The sequence below is a fragment of the Zophobas morio genome, unplaced genomic scaffold, assembly GCF_036711695.1.
Source record: "Zophobas morio isolate AGI-343-1 ecotype UQ-CSIRO unplaced genomic scaffold, CSIRO_AGI_Zmor_V1 ptg000016l, whole genome shotgun sequence".
In the NCBI taxonomy this organism is placed as follows: domain Eukaryota; kingdom Metazoa; phylum Arthropoda; class Insecta; order Coleoptera; family Tenebrionidae; genus Zophobas; species Zophobas morio.
The window spans coordinates 3,522,565-3,542,563 of NW_026972121.1; the positions used below are offsets into that span (position 1 = coordinate 3,522,565).

General features: G+C 32.2%; 3 protein-coding genes across 3 annotated transcripts in view; 2 read left to right on the forward strand and 1 right to left on the reverse strand.

Moving 5' to 3' along the window:
• The window catches only part of LOC135129375 (uncharacterized), a 194,230-nt gene that overhangs the window by 127,913 nt on the left and 46,318 nt on the right, over positions 1–19,999 (reverse strand). The gene's annotated exons all lie outside the window — the stretch shown is intronic.
• On the forward strand, positions 6,151–8,019 carry LOC135129465 (fatty acyl-CoA reductase wat-like). Its single transcript, XM_064056617.1, has 7 exons — positions 6,151–6,440; positions 6,492–6,731; positions 6,790–6,938; positions 6,988–7,097; positions 7,149–7,394; positions 7,444–7,624; positions 7,671–8,019. The coding sequence occupies exons 1-7, from the start codon at positions 6,249–6,251 to the stop codon at positions 7,990–7,992; spliced, it is 1,440 nt and encodes a 479-aa protein (XP_063912687.1). The 5' UTR covers positions 6,151–6,248; the 3' UTR covers positions 7,993–8,019.
• LOC135129467 (fatty acyl-CoA reductase wat-like) lies at positions 17,074–18,949 on the forward strand. The gene is made up of 7 exons (XM_064056618.1): positions 17,074–17,363; positions 17,415–17,654; positions 17,713–17,861; positions 17,911–18,020; positions 18,072–18,317; positions 18,367–18,547; positions 18,594–18,949. The coding sequence occupies exons 1-7, from the start codon at positions 17,172–17,174 to the stop codon at positions 18,913–18,915; spliced, it is 1,440 nt and encodes a 479-aa protein (XP_063912688.1). The 5' UTR covers positions 17,074–17,171; the 3' UTR covers positions 18,916–18,949.

Below are 19,999 nucleotides of genomic sequence, written 5' to 3' on the forward strand. Positions count from 1 at the left end.
ATTGGGTTGGTTGGGGTGTAATACTAATAATAAGTGTTGCCTTTAATTTAATCAATAAAATAAATTGCCTTCATTAATTTTTTTGAACCACCTCTTAAGAAAATCTAAAAAATTGGTCTAAAGAGTTTAGACAGTACTTCCCTCGCTGTCGGAAACTTGACGACTGCATGCCTATTGTGTTTTCTTTCTCATTACATTTTTGTAGTGGGAATTTAAAAAAAAATTGCGATGACGTCATCAACATTTTTGCAAGGACACGTATATCAGTTGGGATAGATGTAGTGTAATACTAAGAATAAAATTATTATATTCTCAAATTTTCGGGAAAATGAATTGGGTCGTTTTGAATATTGATTTGTAATAATCAATAAAATAACGAAACAATTTACTCACGTATACGTATCAGAGGCAACTGAAAATCGTGTATGTATAAACATTCTTAATTTAAGATAACAGGCGTAACAGCATACGTGAGAGTCAAACAGAGAAACTGTAAACAAAACGACCATCGGTTTTATTGCTTCGGCTTCCGCTTATTATATAAAACATTGGGTTTTATTTTAATTCTTGACGGTGAAATTCACAATTGGTTGATTATAAACATGTCTATTTCACATTCGCGGAACCAAGTGAACGCATAAAACAAATGCAGGTCTGTAATGTTAAAGTCGATGTAAATAAGCGTGCTACCCTTATGTTTCAACCGAGTTTTTCCTTTAATAAATTTTGTGTCTACCAAATTGGGTTGGTTGGGGTGTAATACTAATAATAAGTGTTGCCTTTAATTTAATCAATAAAATAAATTGACCTCATTAATTTTTTTGAACCACCTCTTAAGAAAATCTAAAAAATATGAATGGAATGATAAATCACAAGTACAAACTCATCATATTTTTTGCATTTTAGATAGGATTTATTCAGCAAAATTTAAGGGTGACGTCATTAATTTTTTTAGGAGGGATGAACAAATACATTTTGAACAAAAGTTTACCATGCTTATAATAACTTTAAAATATTCCCAAGATTTCAAAGCATTCGGTTTTGTAATTCCTGATTAAATCGATAAAATAAATTCACGCCATCATTAATTTTTTTGAGTCACCCTGCATATGCAAATCCAAAAATATGAATGGAATGATAAATCACAAGTACAGACTCATCATATTTTGTACATTTTAGATACGATTTATTCGGCAAACTTTTGAGCTGACGTCATCAGTTTTTTGTAGAAGATAACCAAATATATTTTGACTAAAAATTTATTATGCTCTTTATAACCTTAAAACATCTGCAAGATTTCAAAGCATTCGGTTTTGTAGTTCCTGATTAAATCAATAAAATAAATTTACGCATTCATTAATTTTTTTGAGTCACCCTGTATATGCAAATCGAAAAAATTTGAATGGAATGATAAATCACAAGAAGAGACTCACTATATTTTGTACATTTTAGATGGGATTTATTCAGCAAAATTTTGTGGTGACGTCATAAATTTTTTAGGGGGGACGACCAAATACGTTTTGATAAAAAATTTACCATGCTTATGATAATTTTAAAATATCTTCAAGATTTCGAAGCATTCGGTTTTGTAGTTTCTGAGTAAATCAGTAAAATAAATTTACGCTTTCATTTATTTTCTTGAATCACCCTGTATATGCAAATCCAAAAAATATGAATGGAGTGATAGATCACAAGTACAGACTGATCATATTTTGTACATTTTAGATATGATTTATTCGGCAAATTTTCGAGCTGACGTCATCAAGTTTTTGGAGGGGATAAGCAAATATATTTTGACTAAACATTTATTATGCTCTTTATAACCTTAAAACATCTGCAAGATGTCAGAGCATTCCGTTTTGTAGTTCCTGATTAAATCAATAAAATATATTTACGCATTCATTAAGTTTTTTGAGTCACTCTGTATATGCAAATCCAAAAAATATGAATGGAGTGATAAATGACAAGTACAGGCTCATCATATTTTGTACATTTTAGATATGATTTATTCGGCAAACTTTCGAGCTGACGTCATCAAGTTTTTGGAGGGGATTTGACTAAACATTTATTATGCTCTTTATGAGCTTAAAACATCTGCAAGATTTCAGAGCATTCGGTTTTGTAGTTCCTGATTAAATCAATAAAATATATTTACGCATTCATTAATTTTTTTGAGTCACCCTGTATATGCAAATCCAAAAAATATGAATGGAGTGATAGATCACAAGTACAGACTCATCATATTTTGTACATTTTAGATATGATTTATTCCACAAACTTTTGAGCTGACGTCATCAAGTTTTTGGAGGGGATAAGCAAATATTTTTTGACTAAAGATTTATGATGCTCTTTATAGCCTTAAAACATCTGCAACATTTCAAAGCATTCTGGTTAGCAGATTAAAAATTAAATTTCAAAATATTGTTTTATAATTTTGATTTTTTTTTCAAAAATCTGGACGTTTCGGGTGAAAAGTCGATTCAGAGTTGTAAACTACATGTGTAGGACTATGTTATTTTATACAATTGAAAACCCATTTACTATGTACAATTTTGAAGTGACGTCATCGCATTAGTGGTGGGGATGATTAGACAAATTTTGGTTAGCGTTTTACCATCTACATGATATTCTTAATATAAGTACAAAATTTCACAACAATCGGTTGAGTACTTTCGGAGATTATCTGTCTAATAAAAATCCGGGACGGCAGACGGACAGACGGACGGACAGACGGACGGACAGACGGACGGACAGACGGACGGACAGACGGACAGACAGACAGACGGACAGACGGACAGACGGTCAGACAGGCGGAAATGGGAGACCTATTTCTTCGTCTTCTAGGGGTCATGAAAGATCGAGAAAATGTAAAAGTAGAGAGTCGGCCGACGGACTCGATTACAATACTTCCTTTGCTTACGCTCGGGAAGTAAAAATTGAAAGTTTATGAAAGTCAAATTTGAAAAATTAAAAAATCGAAAATTTTACAAAATGACAATTGAAAAACTGAAAATCTAAAACTGGGAAGTCGAAAAATTAAAAGATTAAGAAATCGAAATATTTGGAAAATTCGAAAACTTGAAAAATTGAAATATCGAAGAACTGATTTCGATTTTCAGTTTTTCAATTTAAGTTTTCGAATTTCCGGGTTTTCGTTTTTCCATTTTCGATCTTTCAAATTTTCTATTATTATTCGACTGCCATTTTTAGACTTTTCGATTTCTTAATGTTTCGGTGTTTTTCAATATTTCGATTCTTCAGTTTTTCAATTTTTCAACTTTTCGATTTCTCAGTTGTTTATTTTTTCGTTTTTTTAGTTTTTGGATTTTAAAATTTTAGATTTTTTGTTTTGATTTGTCGATTTTTCAATTTTCAATTTTTCCGAATTTTAATTTTTCAATTATGAAGACATTACATTTCTCGGTTCTCTATTTTTCGATTTTTCAGTTCTTTGATTTTTCTGTTTTTCAATTTTTCGAACATTAAATTTTAGATTTTGTTTCAATTTCTTGATCTTTCGATATTTCAACTTCTTCGTTCTAGATTTTTCAATTTTTCGATTTTTAAAATAAATTTTTCGGTGTTTCAATGTTTCTATTTTTTCAGTTTTGACCTATTTCGATTTCTCAAGTTTTCGATTTTTCCAATTTCGGCTATTCGGTTATTCGATTTTCCATTTTTTTGATGTTTCAATTTTTCAAATTCTCGATTTTTCATTTTTTGATTTTTCAATTTTTCGATTGTTTCAATTTCGGATTTTCGATTTCTCGTTTTTCCCTTTTTCAATTTTACAAATTTTAAATTTTTGAAATTTCCATTTTTCGATTTATTGAAGCATCGATTCCTCAGTTTTTCAATTTTTCTATTATTCAATATTTCGCTACTTTAATTTTTCAATTTTTTAAATTTTAGACATTTCGATTTATCGATTTGTCGATTTTTCAGTTCTCCGATATATTTTTCAATGTTGCGGATTTTTAAATTTTTGATTTTTCAGTTTTTTGATGTTTCAATTTTTCGTTTTTACAATTTTTTAATGTTTTGATTTTTTGACGATCCGGTTTTTCTACTTTCAAAATTTTTCAAATTTTTGGATTTTTCGATTTCTCAATTTTTCAATACATATTTTAATTTTGACAACTTTTGCATTTCTGGATTTTTCAATTTTTCAGTTGATAACGTTTCTAAATGTTCATTTTACGATTTCCTAATTTCTCAATTAATCGATTTTTTATTATCCCATTTCTCAATTTTTTGACTTTTCAGTGGTTCGATTTTTCAGTTTTTCCATTAAATGTTTTGAATTTTCCTGTTATCGTTTTTCCATTATTCAATTTTTCAAATTTTCTATTAATCGACTTCCAGTTTTCGACTTTTCGATTTCTCAATTTGCCGATAAAATTTAAAAATCGAAAAAGTAAAAAAATCGACACATCGAAAACTCCAGAAGCCAAAAACGGAAAAGTCGAAGAATCGAAATATTGAAAAATCCCAAAACTGAAATGCGAAAAACTGAAAAATGAAAGAAAAACTGAAAAATGGAAAACCTGAAAAATCTGAGAACTGAATATCCCAAAAAGTGAAGTCGAAAAATCGAAACCTAGAAAAAATAGAAATTTGAAAAACCAAAAAACCTGAAAAATCAGTCAATTGAAAAATCGACAAACAAATAGTTTATAAAAGTCAAAAATTGAAAAATCTAAATATTTAAAAATCGTAAAATTGAAGAGAAAAACTGAAAACCGAGAAATTGTAAAATCCAAAAATTGAATAATAAATAACAGTAAACTGAAAAGTCCCCAAACTAAAATTTCGAAAAACTGAAAATTCGAAAGTTGAAAGAGCAAGAAATTATGGTCGAAACCGGTTAGGATGTGTATCAGATCACGATTCATGGCTTATACTCGTAAATCAAATCGTTTCCGAACGCTTAGAGTCGACATTCGCCTGAGTGCGCTCTGGTCTGTAGATCAAACAAGTTCTCAAACGACGAACTATAATTCGTGTAACCTGAATTAAAGTAAGCAGCTTGTAATATTCTGGTAAATCTAGTGTCAATTTATCCAAAGTAAAACGCGTCGTTAAAAATATTATGACATTTTTTATATTGTAGTTAATTTTATTCCTAGTTAGAAACAAACACTGTTGCCAACATAAATTAATTTAAACCATGACGCTTCTCTACGTTCTCTGATTAAACGTTCACAGCCCTTTTCTCAACATAAAAATTTTGGGCACCCTTGAACGACCGTCCAGCTCGTGGACACACTTGATGACGTCACACCGAAAACTGGCCACCGCAAATTAAGCCGAAACTTCACACGAAGAAAGAAAAACGCACTTTTCGGACGTTTTTCGCAAAGAAAAACACGGAGATTTTCACTTTACCTGTTTCGGCTTGCCGCAACGCCGCCTCCTGTGACTGCTCGAGCACGACCCGGGATTGTCAAAATCGCGGAATTTTCTTGCGGAAAACTCGTTCACGACCATCACTTTTCACTTTCACGCAGTCGCGACGCGTTTTCCGGTCGAATTTTCCGGAAATTGCGACATTTCGCGGACTAGTTGACAGTTTCGTTTTTCGCGGAACGCACAGGGCTGCCAACTGAAGAGGCGTTAGTGCACGTGGCAAGATGGCGGCAATTTTAAAAAGTGTGGGGTTTTCGAATAAAAGTGACGGAAAAGGGTGACGGAAAGTAGAATAAAGAAGGACATTTTCGTTACATTATTATTCCTAATACGGCTATTAAAGTTGTTTGGTTGCTTTAAATACTGCTGACAGACGGCTAATTTAAAATTAAAATTTAGTAGCGAAATGTAATATACAGAGTGTTTTTGTGAGATGTGTGAAAAAGGAAGGCCAATTAGACTTGGGAAACACATGTCACTTCAAATACAAAAAAATATTCTTTTTAAAAAAGACCTTTCAAAAACACCATCTACAGCAAAAGTGAACAAAAAATGTGGAGTCTACAAGTGCATTATCTAAAACCTTGAAATACTCTGTACAAACAGCATGAAAATGCAAAAGAATGATTTCAAAAAACGATTAACATTTATTTTCAGATAACAACTATGCACTACGATGATAATTCATGCAAATACAATATATGCACCTTATTTTTATGCATTTTGCATGACTGTATTACCTTTGAAGTTTGTTCGTTCCTAAAGTTACTACAGTAAAATATAGTTTTCACTCTGCGCCAAGAAAATACTGAAAAAAATTCCACTCTGAACAGACAAACATGACTCTGAGCCAAATACAAAAATTCTACAAAAACCAGACCGTTTTTATAACCGGAAGTACTGGCTTATTGGGAAAACTTGTTCTTCGGAAATTGTTAGTTACATGTGATCCGAAGAAAATATATCTTCTTGTAAGACAACACAAAGGAAAATCGGTGGAGGAAAGACTTGAGACACTCCTAGAAAGCGCTGTAACACTGAACTAGTTTGTAATTTTCTTTAAATATAAAAAATGTTTGCAGGACTTGAGACGGGATAAATGGGAATTCAAAGGGAAAATTTTTGCTATCAAAGGAGACTGCGGTTTACCGGGACTGGATATATCACAGGATGATAGAGATACTCTAGTAAATGAAACGACTTGTATTATTCACATTGCAGCTACTATAAAATTTAACGAGCATTTACGAATGGCTGCATATGTTAATGTTCGTGCTGTGCAGGATCTCCTCAATTTGGCTAAAGAAGTTAGTGACTTAAAGGTATGCCCGGAACGTTACACACAGTAATTTCCATTAATTTCCTTTTTTGTTAAATTAGGCTATGGTGCACGTTTCTACAGCTTGCTCAAACTGTAACCAAAAAGATTTAATAAAAGAACGATTCTATGAGCCTGGAATGACCGCCACAGAGCTCTGGAAAATGCTGGAGTCAGTGGATGATGAAACAGTTACAAACATCACTCCAGAGTAGGTAGAAATTCCACACGTATTTCAAAGTTTGACTCAATTTTTGCAGACTTCTAGGTTCTTGGCCCAACAGCTACACATTCACTAAAGCTGTGGCCGAAAACGTAGTCAAAACCGAAGCTCAAAACATGCCAATTTGTATAGTCAGACCGGCTATTCGTAAGTAAAAAAATCACTTAGTTTTTCAAGTTACAGGAGAATTGTTTTCAGTGATAGGCGCCGTCCAAGAACCTGAACCAGGTTGGCTGGATGCAATTCAAGGTATCAGTGCTTTTCTTATAGGGACGTATCTAGGTTTGATACATTGCCACCTAGCCGACACTAAACCTATATACCTGATACCATCTGATTACACAGCAAATATTATTTTGGCGGCTGGGTGCCACGCAACAGAGAAAAGTTCCCCTCCACCGATCTACAACTACACAGGTTCTGAGAAAAATCTGTTAACGAAAAGTAAGTGTCATTTATTAGTTAGGTTCACAAAACTTGTGACAATCCAAAGGTAAAATCTACGAGTATGGAAAAGTAACAGCAAAACTCTACCCCAGTGTACACGCCGTTAATGCATGCTTCTTGATTTTTACCAAAAACAAGTACTATCTTAAGTTCCTCCAGTTCTGGCTTCATCTCGTACCAGCGTATATAGTGGATCTGATTTGCTTGTGTCTTCGAAAAAAACGAAGGTGAGCGTTTTTGTGTACAAACCTTTTCACACTTAAACATTTTCAGATTCGTCAAAATGTACCAAAAAGTACACAGAATGTGTGACGAATTAGAGTACTTTAATATGAATTTTTGGAAATATGAAACAACTAATTGCGAATTGTTGTGGAAAGCCTTGACGGAAAAAGACCGCGAGTTGTTTCCGTTCAACATGGATAACCTGGAGTGGAAGAGTTTTTTTGAAATTTTCACAATATACGTAAGGATTAATTTGTTGAAAGATCCGATGCACACTTTACCCCAAGCCAAACGAAAACGAAAATTCATTATATTCTTATATTATTGCCTTACTTTTGCACTTGTGTGTGTCGTGTGGTGTTTGATTTGAATTGTTATAGTAATTTGTTTTGGTGATTCTGATTCATTAAAGTTTTAAGTAACCACTTGATTATTTATTTGAACTATTTTTGTGTAAAATCGCAGATTTTCGAGTCTTAAATCTATAGATTTTCAACTTAAAAAAAGAGAAAATAAATTATTATTTTAGTGCATGTAATTACAAAACACCTTGTATAATTAAAAATAGTACTAATTTTACATCTCTCTGAATTTGCGAACGGGTCGCAGAAATCGCGAAATTTTCCTTTATGTTCCCATGGGCGACGTTAACCACAGCAACCATTTCTAGGCCACCGTGTATAATCAAGCGACAATTAAACCATAGATTAATTTAGATAATAATAATAATAATAATAATAATAATAGTCTTTATTGTCCAACGGAATAACCAATTATAGGACAAATAAATAAAGTAATAATATTTTACAAATATAAATTAACTGAAAATATGTATATTGTACAATTAACAGAGAACATAAAAAAATTAAAAAGAAAAATTAAGATTTTAAGCAGAAATTAAGCAAAAATGTCGTCAAAGATGCGATCAGCCGCCTTGCACATGATGTTGACGGGAGCTCTGCGTAGAACATCAGTTCTTGCAGTTCTTAGATGCGACATACAGGCTCATTTTGCAAAACCACCGTTATTGACATTGGAGTCCTCAACTGCCAAAGACAAGCGCCAAATTTAAATAGTCGATGCCAATAAAAAAACTTGTTTCACTACACCTCGTCGCCTGAGAACTTGTTTGATCTACAGACCAGAGTGCGCTCAGGCCGACGTCGACTCTAAGCGTTTAGAAGCGATTTGATTGGTTTGGACTGAATATTTTTGGTACATATTTAGATGAGTTTACATATGTTGTTTAACTAAGAATTAATTCTTTATTTGTGTTTTATACTAGTAAAACGTCTTAAAGTAAGAATATTGTTGAAATCGTAATAACCCAATGGATTTTTTTCGGGAAAATGTTTTGGAAACACTGTGTTCTATTTTGTATGAATTCTTAAAAGTTTTTAGTGACAATTTTTGCATGATATTAACAGTGAGAAAAAAAATGAAAAATTAAAATAATCAAAAAACAGAAACATTGAAAAATCGAAATATCGAAGAACTGAAAACCGAAAAATGAAACATCAGAAAATCGAAAAAATGTAAACTTCAAAAATCTAAAATTTAAAAACCGAGTAACGAAAAACCGAGAAATCGAAAATCCCAAATTTAAAAAATCCGATAACTGAAAAATCGAAACATCGAAAAACTGGAAAATCGAAAAACCGAAAAATCGAAAAATCAAAAGATCAAGAAATCGTGGAGTCGAAAAGTCGAACAATTGAGAAACCGAAATAGGCCAAAATCGAAAAATCGAAAAGTTAAAAATTGAACAATTTATGAATTGAGAAATCGACAATCAAAATATCGAAAAATCCAAATCACAATAAATCGAGAAATCAAAAAACTTCAAAATTCGAAAAATTGAAAAATTGAGAGATTGAAAGATCAAAAGAACGAGAAATCGAAAAGTAATGAAGTCAAAAATAGAGAAATCGACAAACAAAAAGTTAAGAGTTGAAAAATTGGAAAAGCGGAAGTCAGAAAACGAAAAAATGGAAAACTGGAAAAATTGAGATATCGAAATAGGGCAATAAAAAATTGAAAAACTGATAAATCGAAAACCTGAACAATCAAATCACGATAAATCGGGAATGCAAAATTAACAAATCGAAAAATTGAAAAAGAGAACATCTAAAACCAGGAAGTCGAACAATCGAAAGATTAAGAAATATTGAAAAATTAAAATATCAAAAGATTGCAAAATCTAAAATTTAAAAATCCAAAACTTGAATAACCGAAAAAGTAAAAAGGTAGACACATCAAAAAATCCAGTCAAAAATAGAAAAGCCGAAGAACTGAAATATTGAAAAATCCTAAAACTAAAATATCTAAAAACTGAAAAATCGAAAAATCAAAAAATTAAAGAACTGAACAACAGGAAAATCGAAACACCCGAAGGTCAAGAAATGGGAAAATCAAAACATCGATTGATTGAAAAATCAAAAAATTGGTCTAAAGAGTTTAGACAGTACTTCCCTCGCTGTCGGAAACTTGACGACTGCATGCCTATTATGTTTTTTTTTCTCATTACATTTTTGTAGTGGGAATTTAAAAAAAAATTGTGATGACGTCATCAACATTTTTGCAAGGACACGTATATCAGTTGGGATAGATGTAGTGTAATACTAAGAATAAAATTATTGTGTTCCCAAATTTTCGGGAAAATGAATTGGGTCGTTTTGAATATTGATTTCTTATAATCAATAAAATAACGAAACAATTTACTCACATATACGGCGCCGGTGTGTAATATCTAGAGAGCGGATTTCTGTCGGGCTAGGCAAGGCCAAACTCGGTACGGCTCGCACGGGATGCGAATTCATTGCCGTTGCGGACTGCACTTCGTTTATTTGAGATTAGAATAATGTTGTTTCGTTGCACTCTGCTGTTAATTCCCGTTCTCATTTACTTAGCCGTTTGATTAATAAATCGTTAATTATATTTATGGAATCCAGCACGTCCCCCACTATAATCGTGACGTAGCCCGACAGAAATCCGCTGTCTAGTAATATGAGGGGCAACTGAAAATCGTTTATGTATAAACATTCTTAATTTAAGATGACAAGCGTAACAGCATACGTGAGAGTCAAACAGAGAAACTGTAAACAAAACGACCATCGGTTTTATTGCTTCGACTTCCGCTTATTATATAAAACATTGCGTTTTATTTTAATTCTTGACGGTGAAATTCACAATTGGTTGATTATAAACATGTCTATTTCGCATTCGCGGAACCAAGTGACCGCATAAAACAAATGCAGGTCTGTAATGTTAAAGTCGATGTAAATAAGCGTGCTACCCTTATGTTTCAACCGAGTTTTTCCTTTAACAAATTTTGTGTCTACCAAATTGGGTTGGTTGGGGTGTAATACTAATAATAAGTGTTGCCTTTAATTTAATCAATAAAATAAATTGCCTTCATTAATTTTTTTGAACCACCTCTTAAGAAAATCTAAAAAATTGGTCTAAAGAGTTTAGACAGTACTTCCCTCGCTGTCGGAAACTTGACGACTGCATGCCTATTGTGTTTTCTTTCTCATTACATTTTTGTAGTGGGAATTTAAAAAAAAATTGCGATGACGTCATCAACATTTTTGCAAGGACACGTATATCAGTTGGGATAGATGTAGTGTAATACTAAGAATAAAATTATTATATTCTCAAATTTTCGGGAAAATGAATTGGGTCGTTTTGAATATTGATTTGTAATAATCAATAAAATAACGAAACAATTTACTCACGTATACGTATCAGAGGCAACTGAAAATCGTGTATGTATAAACATTCTTAATTTAAGATAACAGGCGTAACAGCATACGTGAGAGTCAAACAGAGAAACTGTAAACAAAACGACCATCGGTTTTATTGCTTCGGCTTCGGCTTATTATATAAAACATTGGGTTTTATTTTAATTCTTGACGGTGAAATTCACAATTGGTTGATTATAAACATGTCTATTTCACATTCGCGGAACCAAGTGAACGCATAAAACAAATGCAGGTCTGTAATGTTAAAGTCGATGTAAATAAGCGTGCTACCCTTATGTTTCAACCGAGTTTTTCCTTTAATAAATTTTGTGTCTACCAAATTGGGTTGGTTGGGGTGTAATACTAATAATAAGTGTTGCCTTTAATTTAATCAATAAAATAAATTGACCTCATTAATTTTTTTGAACCACCTCTTAAGAAAATCTAAAAAATATGAATGGAATGATAAATCACAAGTACAAACTCATCATATTTTTTGCATTTTAGATAGGATTTATTCAGCAAAATTTAAGGGTGACGTCATCAATTTTTTTAGGAGGGATGAACAAATACATTTTGAACAAAAGTTTACCATGCTTATAATAACTTTAAAATATTCCCAAGATTTCAAAGCATTCGGTTTTGTAATTCCTGATTAAATCGATAAAATAAATTCACGCCATCATTAATTTTTTTGAGTCACCCTGCATATGCAAATCCAAAAATATGAATGGAATGATGAATCACAAGTACAGACTCATCATATTTTGTACATTTTAGATACGATTTATTCGGCAAACTTTTGAGCTGACGTCATCAGTTTTTTGTAGAAGATAACCAAATATATTTTGACTAAAAATTTATTATGCTCTTTATAACCTTAAAACATCTGCAAGATTTCAAAGCATTCGGTTTTGTAGTTCCTGATTAAATCAATAAAATAAATTTACGCATTCATTAATTTTTTTGAGTCACCCTGTATATGCAAATCGAAAAAATTTGAATGGAATGATAAATCACAAGAAGAGACTCACTATATTTTGTACATTTTAGATGGGATTTATTCAGCAAAATTTTGTGGTGACGTCATAAATTTTTTAGGGGGGACGACCAAATACGTTTTGATAAAAAATTTACCATGCTTATGATAATTTTAAAATATCTTCAAGATTTCGAAGCATTCGGTTTTGTAGTTTCTGAGTAAATCAGTAAAATAAATTTACGCTTTCATTTATTTTCTTGAATCACCCTGTATATGCAAATCCAAAAAATATGAATGGAGTGATAGATCACAAGTACAGACTGATCATATTTTGTACATTTTAGATATGATTTATTCGGCAAATTTTCGAGCTGACGTCATCAAGTTTTTGGAGGGGATAAGCAAATATATTTTGACTAAACATTTATTATGCTCTTTATAACCTTAAAACATCTGCAAGATGTCAGAGCATTCCGTTTTGTAGTTCCTGATTAAATCAATAAAATATATTTACGCATTCATTAATTTTTTTGAGTCACTCTGTATATGCAAATCCAAAAAATATGAATGGAGTGATAAATGACAAGTACAGGCTCATCATATTTTGTACATTTTAGATATGATTTATTCGGCAAACTTTCGAGCTGACGTCATCAAGTTTTTGGAGGGGATTTGACTAAACATTTATTATGCTCTTTATGAGCTTAAAACATCTGCAAGATTTCAGAGCATTCGGTTTTGTAGTTCCTGATTAAATCAATAAAATATATTTACGCATTCATTAATTTTTTTGAGTCACCCTGTATATGCAAATCCAAAAAATATGAATGGAGTGATAGATCACAAGTACAGACTCATCATATTTTGTACATTTTAGATATGATTTATTCCACAAACTTTTGAGCTGACGTCATCAAGTTTTTGGAGGGGATAAGCAAATATTTTTTGACTAAAGATTTATGATGCTCTTTATAGCCTTAAAACATCTGCAACATTTCAAAGCATTCTGGTTAGCAGATTAAAAATTAAATTTCAAAATATTGTTTTAAAATTTTGATTTTTTTTCCAAAAATCTGGACGTTTCGGGTGAAAAGTCGATTCAGAGTTGTAAACTACATGTGTAGGACTATGTTATTTTATACAATTGAAAACCCATTTACTATGTACAATTTTGAAGTGACGTCATCGCATTAGTGGTGGGGATGATTAGACAAATTTTGGTTAGCGTTTTACCATCTACATGATATTCTTAATATAAGTACAAAATTTCACAACAATCGGTCGAGTACTTTCGGAGATTATCTGTCTAATAAAAATCCGGGGGCAGACGGACAGACGGACAGACGGACGGACAGACGGACGGACAGACGGACGGACAGACGGACAGACAGACGGAAATGGGAGACCTATTTCTTCGTCTTCTAGGGGTCATGAAAGATCGAGAAAATGTAAAAGTAGAGAGTCGGCCGACGGACTCGATTACAATACTTCCTTTGCTTACGCTCGGGAAGTAAAAATTGAAAGTTTATGAAAGTCAAATTTGAAAAATTAAAAAATCGAAAATTTTACAAAATGACAATTGAAAAACTGAAAATCTAAAACTGGGAAGTCGAAAAATTAAAAGATTAAGAAATCGAAATATTTGGAAAATTCGAAAACTTGAAAAATTGAAATATCGAAGAACTGATTTCGATTTTCAGTTTTTCAATTTAAGTTTTCGAATTTCCGGGTTTTCGTTTTTCCATTTTCGATTTTTCAAATTTTCTATTATTATTCGACTGCCATTTTTAGACTTTTCGATTTCTTAATGTTTCGGTGTTTTTCAATATTTCGATTCTTCAGTTTTTCAATTTTTCAACTTTTCGATTTCTCAGTTGTTTATTTTTTCGTTTTTTTAGTTTTTGGATTTTAAAATTTTAGATTTTTTGTTTTGATTTGTCGATTTTTCAATTTTCAATTTTTCCGAATTTTAATTTTTCAATTATGAAGACATTACATTTCTCGGTTCTCTATTTTTCGATTTTTCAGTTCTTTGATTTTTCTGTTTTTCAATTTTTCGAACATTAAATTTTAGATTTTGTTTCAATTTCTTGATCTTTCGATATTTCAACTTCTTGGTTCTAGATTTTTCAATTTTTCGATTTTTAAAATAAATTTTTCGGTGTTTCAATGTTTCTATTTTTTCAGTTTTGACCTATTTCGATTTCTCAAATTTTCGATTTTTCTAGTTTTCGGCTATTCGGTTATTCGATTTTCCATTTTTTTGATGTTTCAATTTTTCAAATTCTCGATTTTTCATTTTTTGATTTTTCAATTTTTCGATTGTTTCAATTTCGAATTTTCGATTTCTCGTTTTTCCCTTTTTCAATTTTACAAATTTTAAATTTTTGAAATTTCCATTTTTCGATTTATTGAAGCATCGATTCCTCGGTTTTTCAATTTTTCTATTATTCAATATTTCGCTACTTTAATTTTTCAATTTTTTAAATTTTAGACATTTCGATTTATCGATTTGTCGATTTTTCAGTTCTCCGATATATTTTTCAATGTTGCGGATTTTTAAATTTTTGATTTTTCAGTTTTTTGATGTTTCAATTTTTCGTTTTTACAATTTTTTAATGTTTTGATTTTTTGACGATCCGGTTTTTCTACTTTCAAAATTTTTCAAATTTTTGGATTTTTCGATTTCTCAATTTTTCAATACATATTTTAATTTTGACAACTTTTGCATTTCTGGATTTTTCAATTTTTCAGTTGATAACGTTTCTAAATGTTCATTTTTACGATTTCCTAATTTCTCAATTAATCGATTTTTTATTATCCCATTTCTCAATTTTTTGACTTTTCAGTGGTTCGATTTTTCAGTTTTTCCATTAAATGTTTTGAATTTTCCTGTTATCGTTTTTCCATTTTTCAATTTTTCAAATTTTCTATTAATCGACTTCCAGTTTTCGACTTTTCGATTTCTCAATTTGCCGATAAAATTTAAAAATCGAAAAAGTAAAAAAATCGACACATCGAAAACTCCAGAAGCCAAAAACGGAAAAGTCGAAGAATCGAAATATTGAAAAATCCCAAAACTGAAATACGAAAAACTGAAAAATGAAAGAAAAACTGAAAAATGGAAAACCTGAAAAATCTGAGAACTGAATATCCCAAAAAGTGAAGTCGAAAAATCGAAACCTAGAAAAAATAGAAATTTGAAAAACCAAAAAACCTGAAAAATCAGTCAATTGAAAAATCGACAAACAAATAGTTTATAAAAGTCAAAAATTGAAAAATCTGAATATTTAAAAATCGTAAAATTGAAGAGAAAAACTGAAAACCGAGAAATTGTAAAATCCAAAAATTGAATAATAAATAACAGTAAACTGAAAAGTCCCCAAACTAAAATTTCGAAAAACTGAAAATTCGAAAGTTGAAAGAGCAAGAAAATATGGTCGAAACCGGTTAGGATGTGTATCAGATCACGATTCATGGCTTATAAATCAAATCGTTTCCGAACGCTTAGAGTCGACATTCGCCTGAGTGCGCTCTGGTCTGTAGATCAAACAAGTTCTCAAACGACGAACTATAATTCGTGTAACCTGAATTAAAGTAAGCAGCTTGTAATATTCTGGTAAATCTAGTGTCAATTTATCCAAAGTAAAACGCGTCGTTAAAATTATTATGACATTTTTTATATTGTAGTTAATTTTATTCCTAGTTAGAAACAAACACTGTTGCCAACATAAATTAATTTAAACTATGACGCTTCTCTATGTTCTCTGATTAAACGTTCAAAGCCCTTTTCTCAACATACAAATTTTGGACACCCTTGAACGACCGTCCAGCTCGTGGACACCCTTGATGACGTCACACCGAAAACTGGCCACCGCAAATTAAGCCGAAACTTTACACGAAGAAAGAAAAACGCACTTTTCGGACGTTTTTCGCAAAGAAAAACACGGAGATTTTCACTTTACCTGTTTCGGCTTGCAGCAACGCCGCCTCCTGTGACTACTCGAGCAAGACCCGGGATTGTCAAAATCGCGGAATTTTCTTGCGGAAAACTCGTTCACGACCATCACTTTTCATTTTCCCGCAGTCGCGACGCGTTTTCCGGTCGAATTTTCCGGAAATTGCGACATTTCGCGGACTAGTTGACAGTTTCGTTTTTCGCGGAACGCACAGGGTTGCCAACTGGAGAGGCGTTAGTGCACGTGGCAAGATGGCGGCAATTTTAAATAGAGGGCGTTTTCGAATAAAAGTGACGGAAAAGGGTGACGGAAAGTAGAATAAAGAAGGACATTTTCGTTACATTATTATTCCTAATACGGCTATTAAAGTTGTTTGGTTGCTTTAAATACTGCTAACAGACGGCTAATTTAAAATTAAAATTTAGTAGCGAAATGTAATATACAGAGTGTTTTTGTGAGATGTGTGAAAAAGAAAGGCCAATTAGACTTGGGAAGCACATGTCACTTCAAATACAAAAAAATATTCTTTTTAAAAAAGACCTTTCAAAAACACCATCTACAGCAAAAGTGAACAAAAAATGTGGAGTCTACAAGTGCATTATCTAAAACCTTGAAATACTCTGTACAAACAGCATGAAAATGCAAAAGAATGATTTCAAAAAACGATTAACATTTATTTTCAGATAACAACTATGCACTACGATGATAATTCATGCAAATACAATATATGCACCTTATTTTTATGCATTTTGCATGACTGTATTACCTTTGAAGTTTGTTCGTTCCTAAAGTTACTACAGTAAAATATAGTTTTCACTCTGCGCCAAGAAAATACTGAAAAAAATTCCACTCTGAACAGACAAACATGACTCTGAGCCAAATACAAAAATTCTACAAAAACCAGACCGTTTTTATAACCGGAAGTACTGGCTTATTGGGAAAACTTGTTCTTCGGAAATTGTTAGTTACATGTGATCCGAAGAAAATATATCTTCTTGTAAGACAACACAAAGGAAAATCGGTGGAGGAAAGACTTGAGACACTCCTAGAGAGCGCTGTAACACTGAACTAGTTTGTAATTTTCTTTAAATATAAAAAATGTTTGCAGGACTTGAGACGGGATAAATGGGAATTCAAAGGGAAAATTTTTGCTATCAAAGGAGACTGCGGTTTACCGGGACTGGGTATATCACAGGATGATAGAGATACTCTAGTAAATGAAACGACTTGTATTATTCACATTGCTGCTACTATAAAATTTAACGAGCATTTACGAATGGCTGCATATGTTAATGTTCGTGCTGTGCAGGATCTCCTCAATTTGGCTAAAGAAGTTAGTGACTTAAAGGTATGCCCAGAACGTTACACACAGTAATTTCCATTAATTTCCTTTTTTGTTAAATTAGGCTATGGTGCACGTTTCTACAGCTTACTCAAACTGTAACCAAAAAGATTTAATAAAAGAACGATTCTATGAGCCTGGAATGACCGCCACAGAGCTCTGGAAAATGCTGGAGTCAGTGGATGATGAAACAGTTACAAACATCACTCCAGAGTAAGTAGAAATTCCACACGTATTTCAAAGTTTGACTCAATTTTTGCAGACTTCTAGGTTCTTGGCCCAACAGCTACACATTCACTAAAGCTGTGGCCGAAAACGTAGTCAAAACCGAAGCTCAAAACATGCCAATTTGTATAGTCAGACCGGCTATTCGTAAGTAAAAAAATCACTTAGTTTTTCAAGTTACAGGAGAATTGTTTTCAGTGATAGGCGCCGTCCAAGAACCTGAACCAGGTTGGCTGGATGCAATTCAAGGTATCAGTGCTTTTCTTATGGGGACGTATCTAGGTTTGATACATTGCCACCTAGCCGACACTAAACCTATATACCTGATACCATCTGATTACACAGCAAATATTATTTTGGCGGCTGGGTGCCACGCAACAGAGAAAAGTTCCCCTCCACCGATCTACAACTACACAGGTTCTGAGAAAAATCTGTTAACGAAAAGTAAGTGTCATTTATTAGTTAGGTTCACAAAACTTGTGACAATCCAAAGGTAAAATCTACGAGTATGGAAAAGTAACAGCAAAACTCTACCCCAGTGTACACGCCGTTAATGCATGCTTCTTGATTTTTACCAAAAACAAGTACTATCTTAAGTTCCTCCAGTTCTGGCTTCATCTCGTACCAGCGTATATAGTGGATCTGATTTGCTTGTGTCTTCGAAAAAAACGAAGGTGAGCGTTTTTGTGTACAACCTTTTTCACACTTAAACATTTTCAGATTCGTCAAAATGTACCAAAAAGTACACAGAATGTGTGACGAATTAGAGTACTTTAATATGAATTTTTGGAAATATGAAACAACTAATTGCGAATTGTTGTGGAAAGCCTTGACGGAAAAAGACCGCGAGTTGTTTCCGTTCAACATGGATAACCTGGAGTGGAAGAGTTTTTCTGAAATTTGCACAATATACGTAAGGATTAATTTGTTGAATGATCCGATGCACACTTTACCCCAAGCCAAACGAAAACGAAAATTCATTATATTCTTATATTATTGCATTACTTTTGCACTTGTGTGTGTCGTGTGGTGTTTGATTTGAATTGTTCTAGTAATTTGTTTTGGTGTTCTGATTCATTAAATTTTTAAGTAACCACTTGATTATTTATTTCAACTATTTTTGTGTAAAATCGCAGACTTGCGAGTCTTAAAACTATAGATTTTCAACTTAAAAAACGAGAAAATATATCATTATTTTAGTGCATGTAAGTACAAAACACCTTGTATAATTAAAAATAGTACTAATTTTACATCTCTCTGAATTTGCGAACGGATTGCAGATCTCGCGAAATTTTCCTTCATGTTGCCATGGGCGACGGTAAACACAGCAACCATTTCTAGGCCACCGTGTATAATCAAGCGACAAGTAAACCATAGATTAATATAGATGCGACATACAGGCTCATTTTGCAAAACCACCCTTATTGACATTGGAGTCCTCAACCGCCAAATTTAAATGGTTGATGCCAATAAAAAAACTTGTTTCACTACACCTCGTCGCCTGAGAACTTGTTTGATCTACAGACCAGAGCGCGCTCAGGCCAATGTCGACTCTAAGCGTTCAGAAGCGATTTGATTGGTTTGGACTATAATTTCTGCGGGAAATAGTTGTTTGGTCGGTTTTTATAACGACAAATTGAATATTTTTGGTACATATTTTCTTTAACTAAGAATTAATTCTTTATTTGTGTTTTATACTAGCAAAACGTCTTAAAGTAAGAATATTGTTGAAATCGTAGTAACCCAATGGATTTTTTTCGGGAAAATGTTTTGGAAACACTGTGTTCTATTTTGTATGAATTTTTAAATGTTTTTAGTGACAATTTTTGTATGATATTAACAGTGAGGAAAAAAAATGAAAAATTAAAATAATCGAAAATTCGAAAAATCGAGAAATCTGATAATTGAAAAATCGAAACCTTAAAAAATCGTAAAACCGAAACATTGCAAAATCGAAATATCGAAGAACTGAAAATCGAAAAATGAAACACCAGAAAATCGAAAACTCCCAAGTTTAAAAAATCGGATAACTGAAAAATCGAAACATCGAAAAACTGATGAAGTTGAAAAATCGAAAAATAGAGAAATTGACAAACAAAAAGTTAAAAGTTGAAAAATTGGAAAAG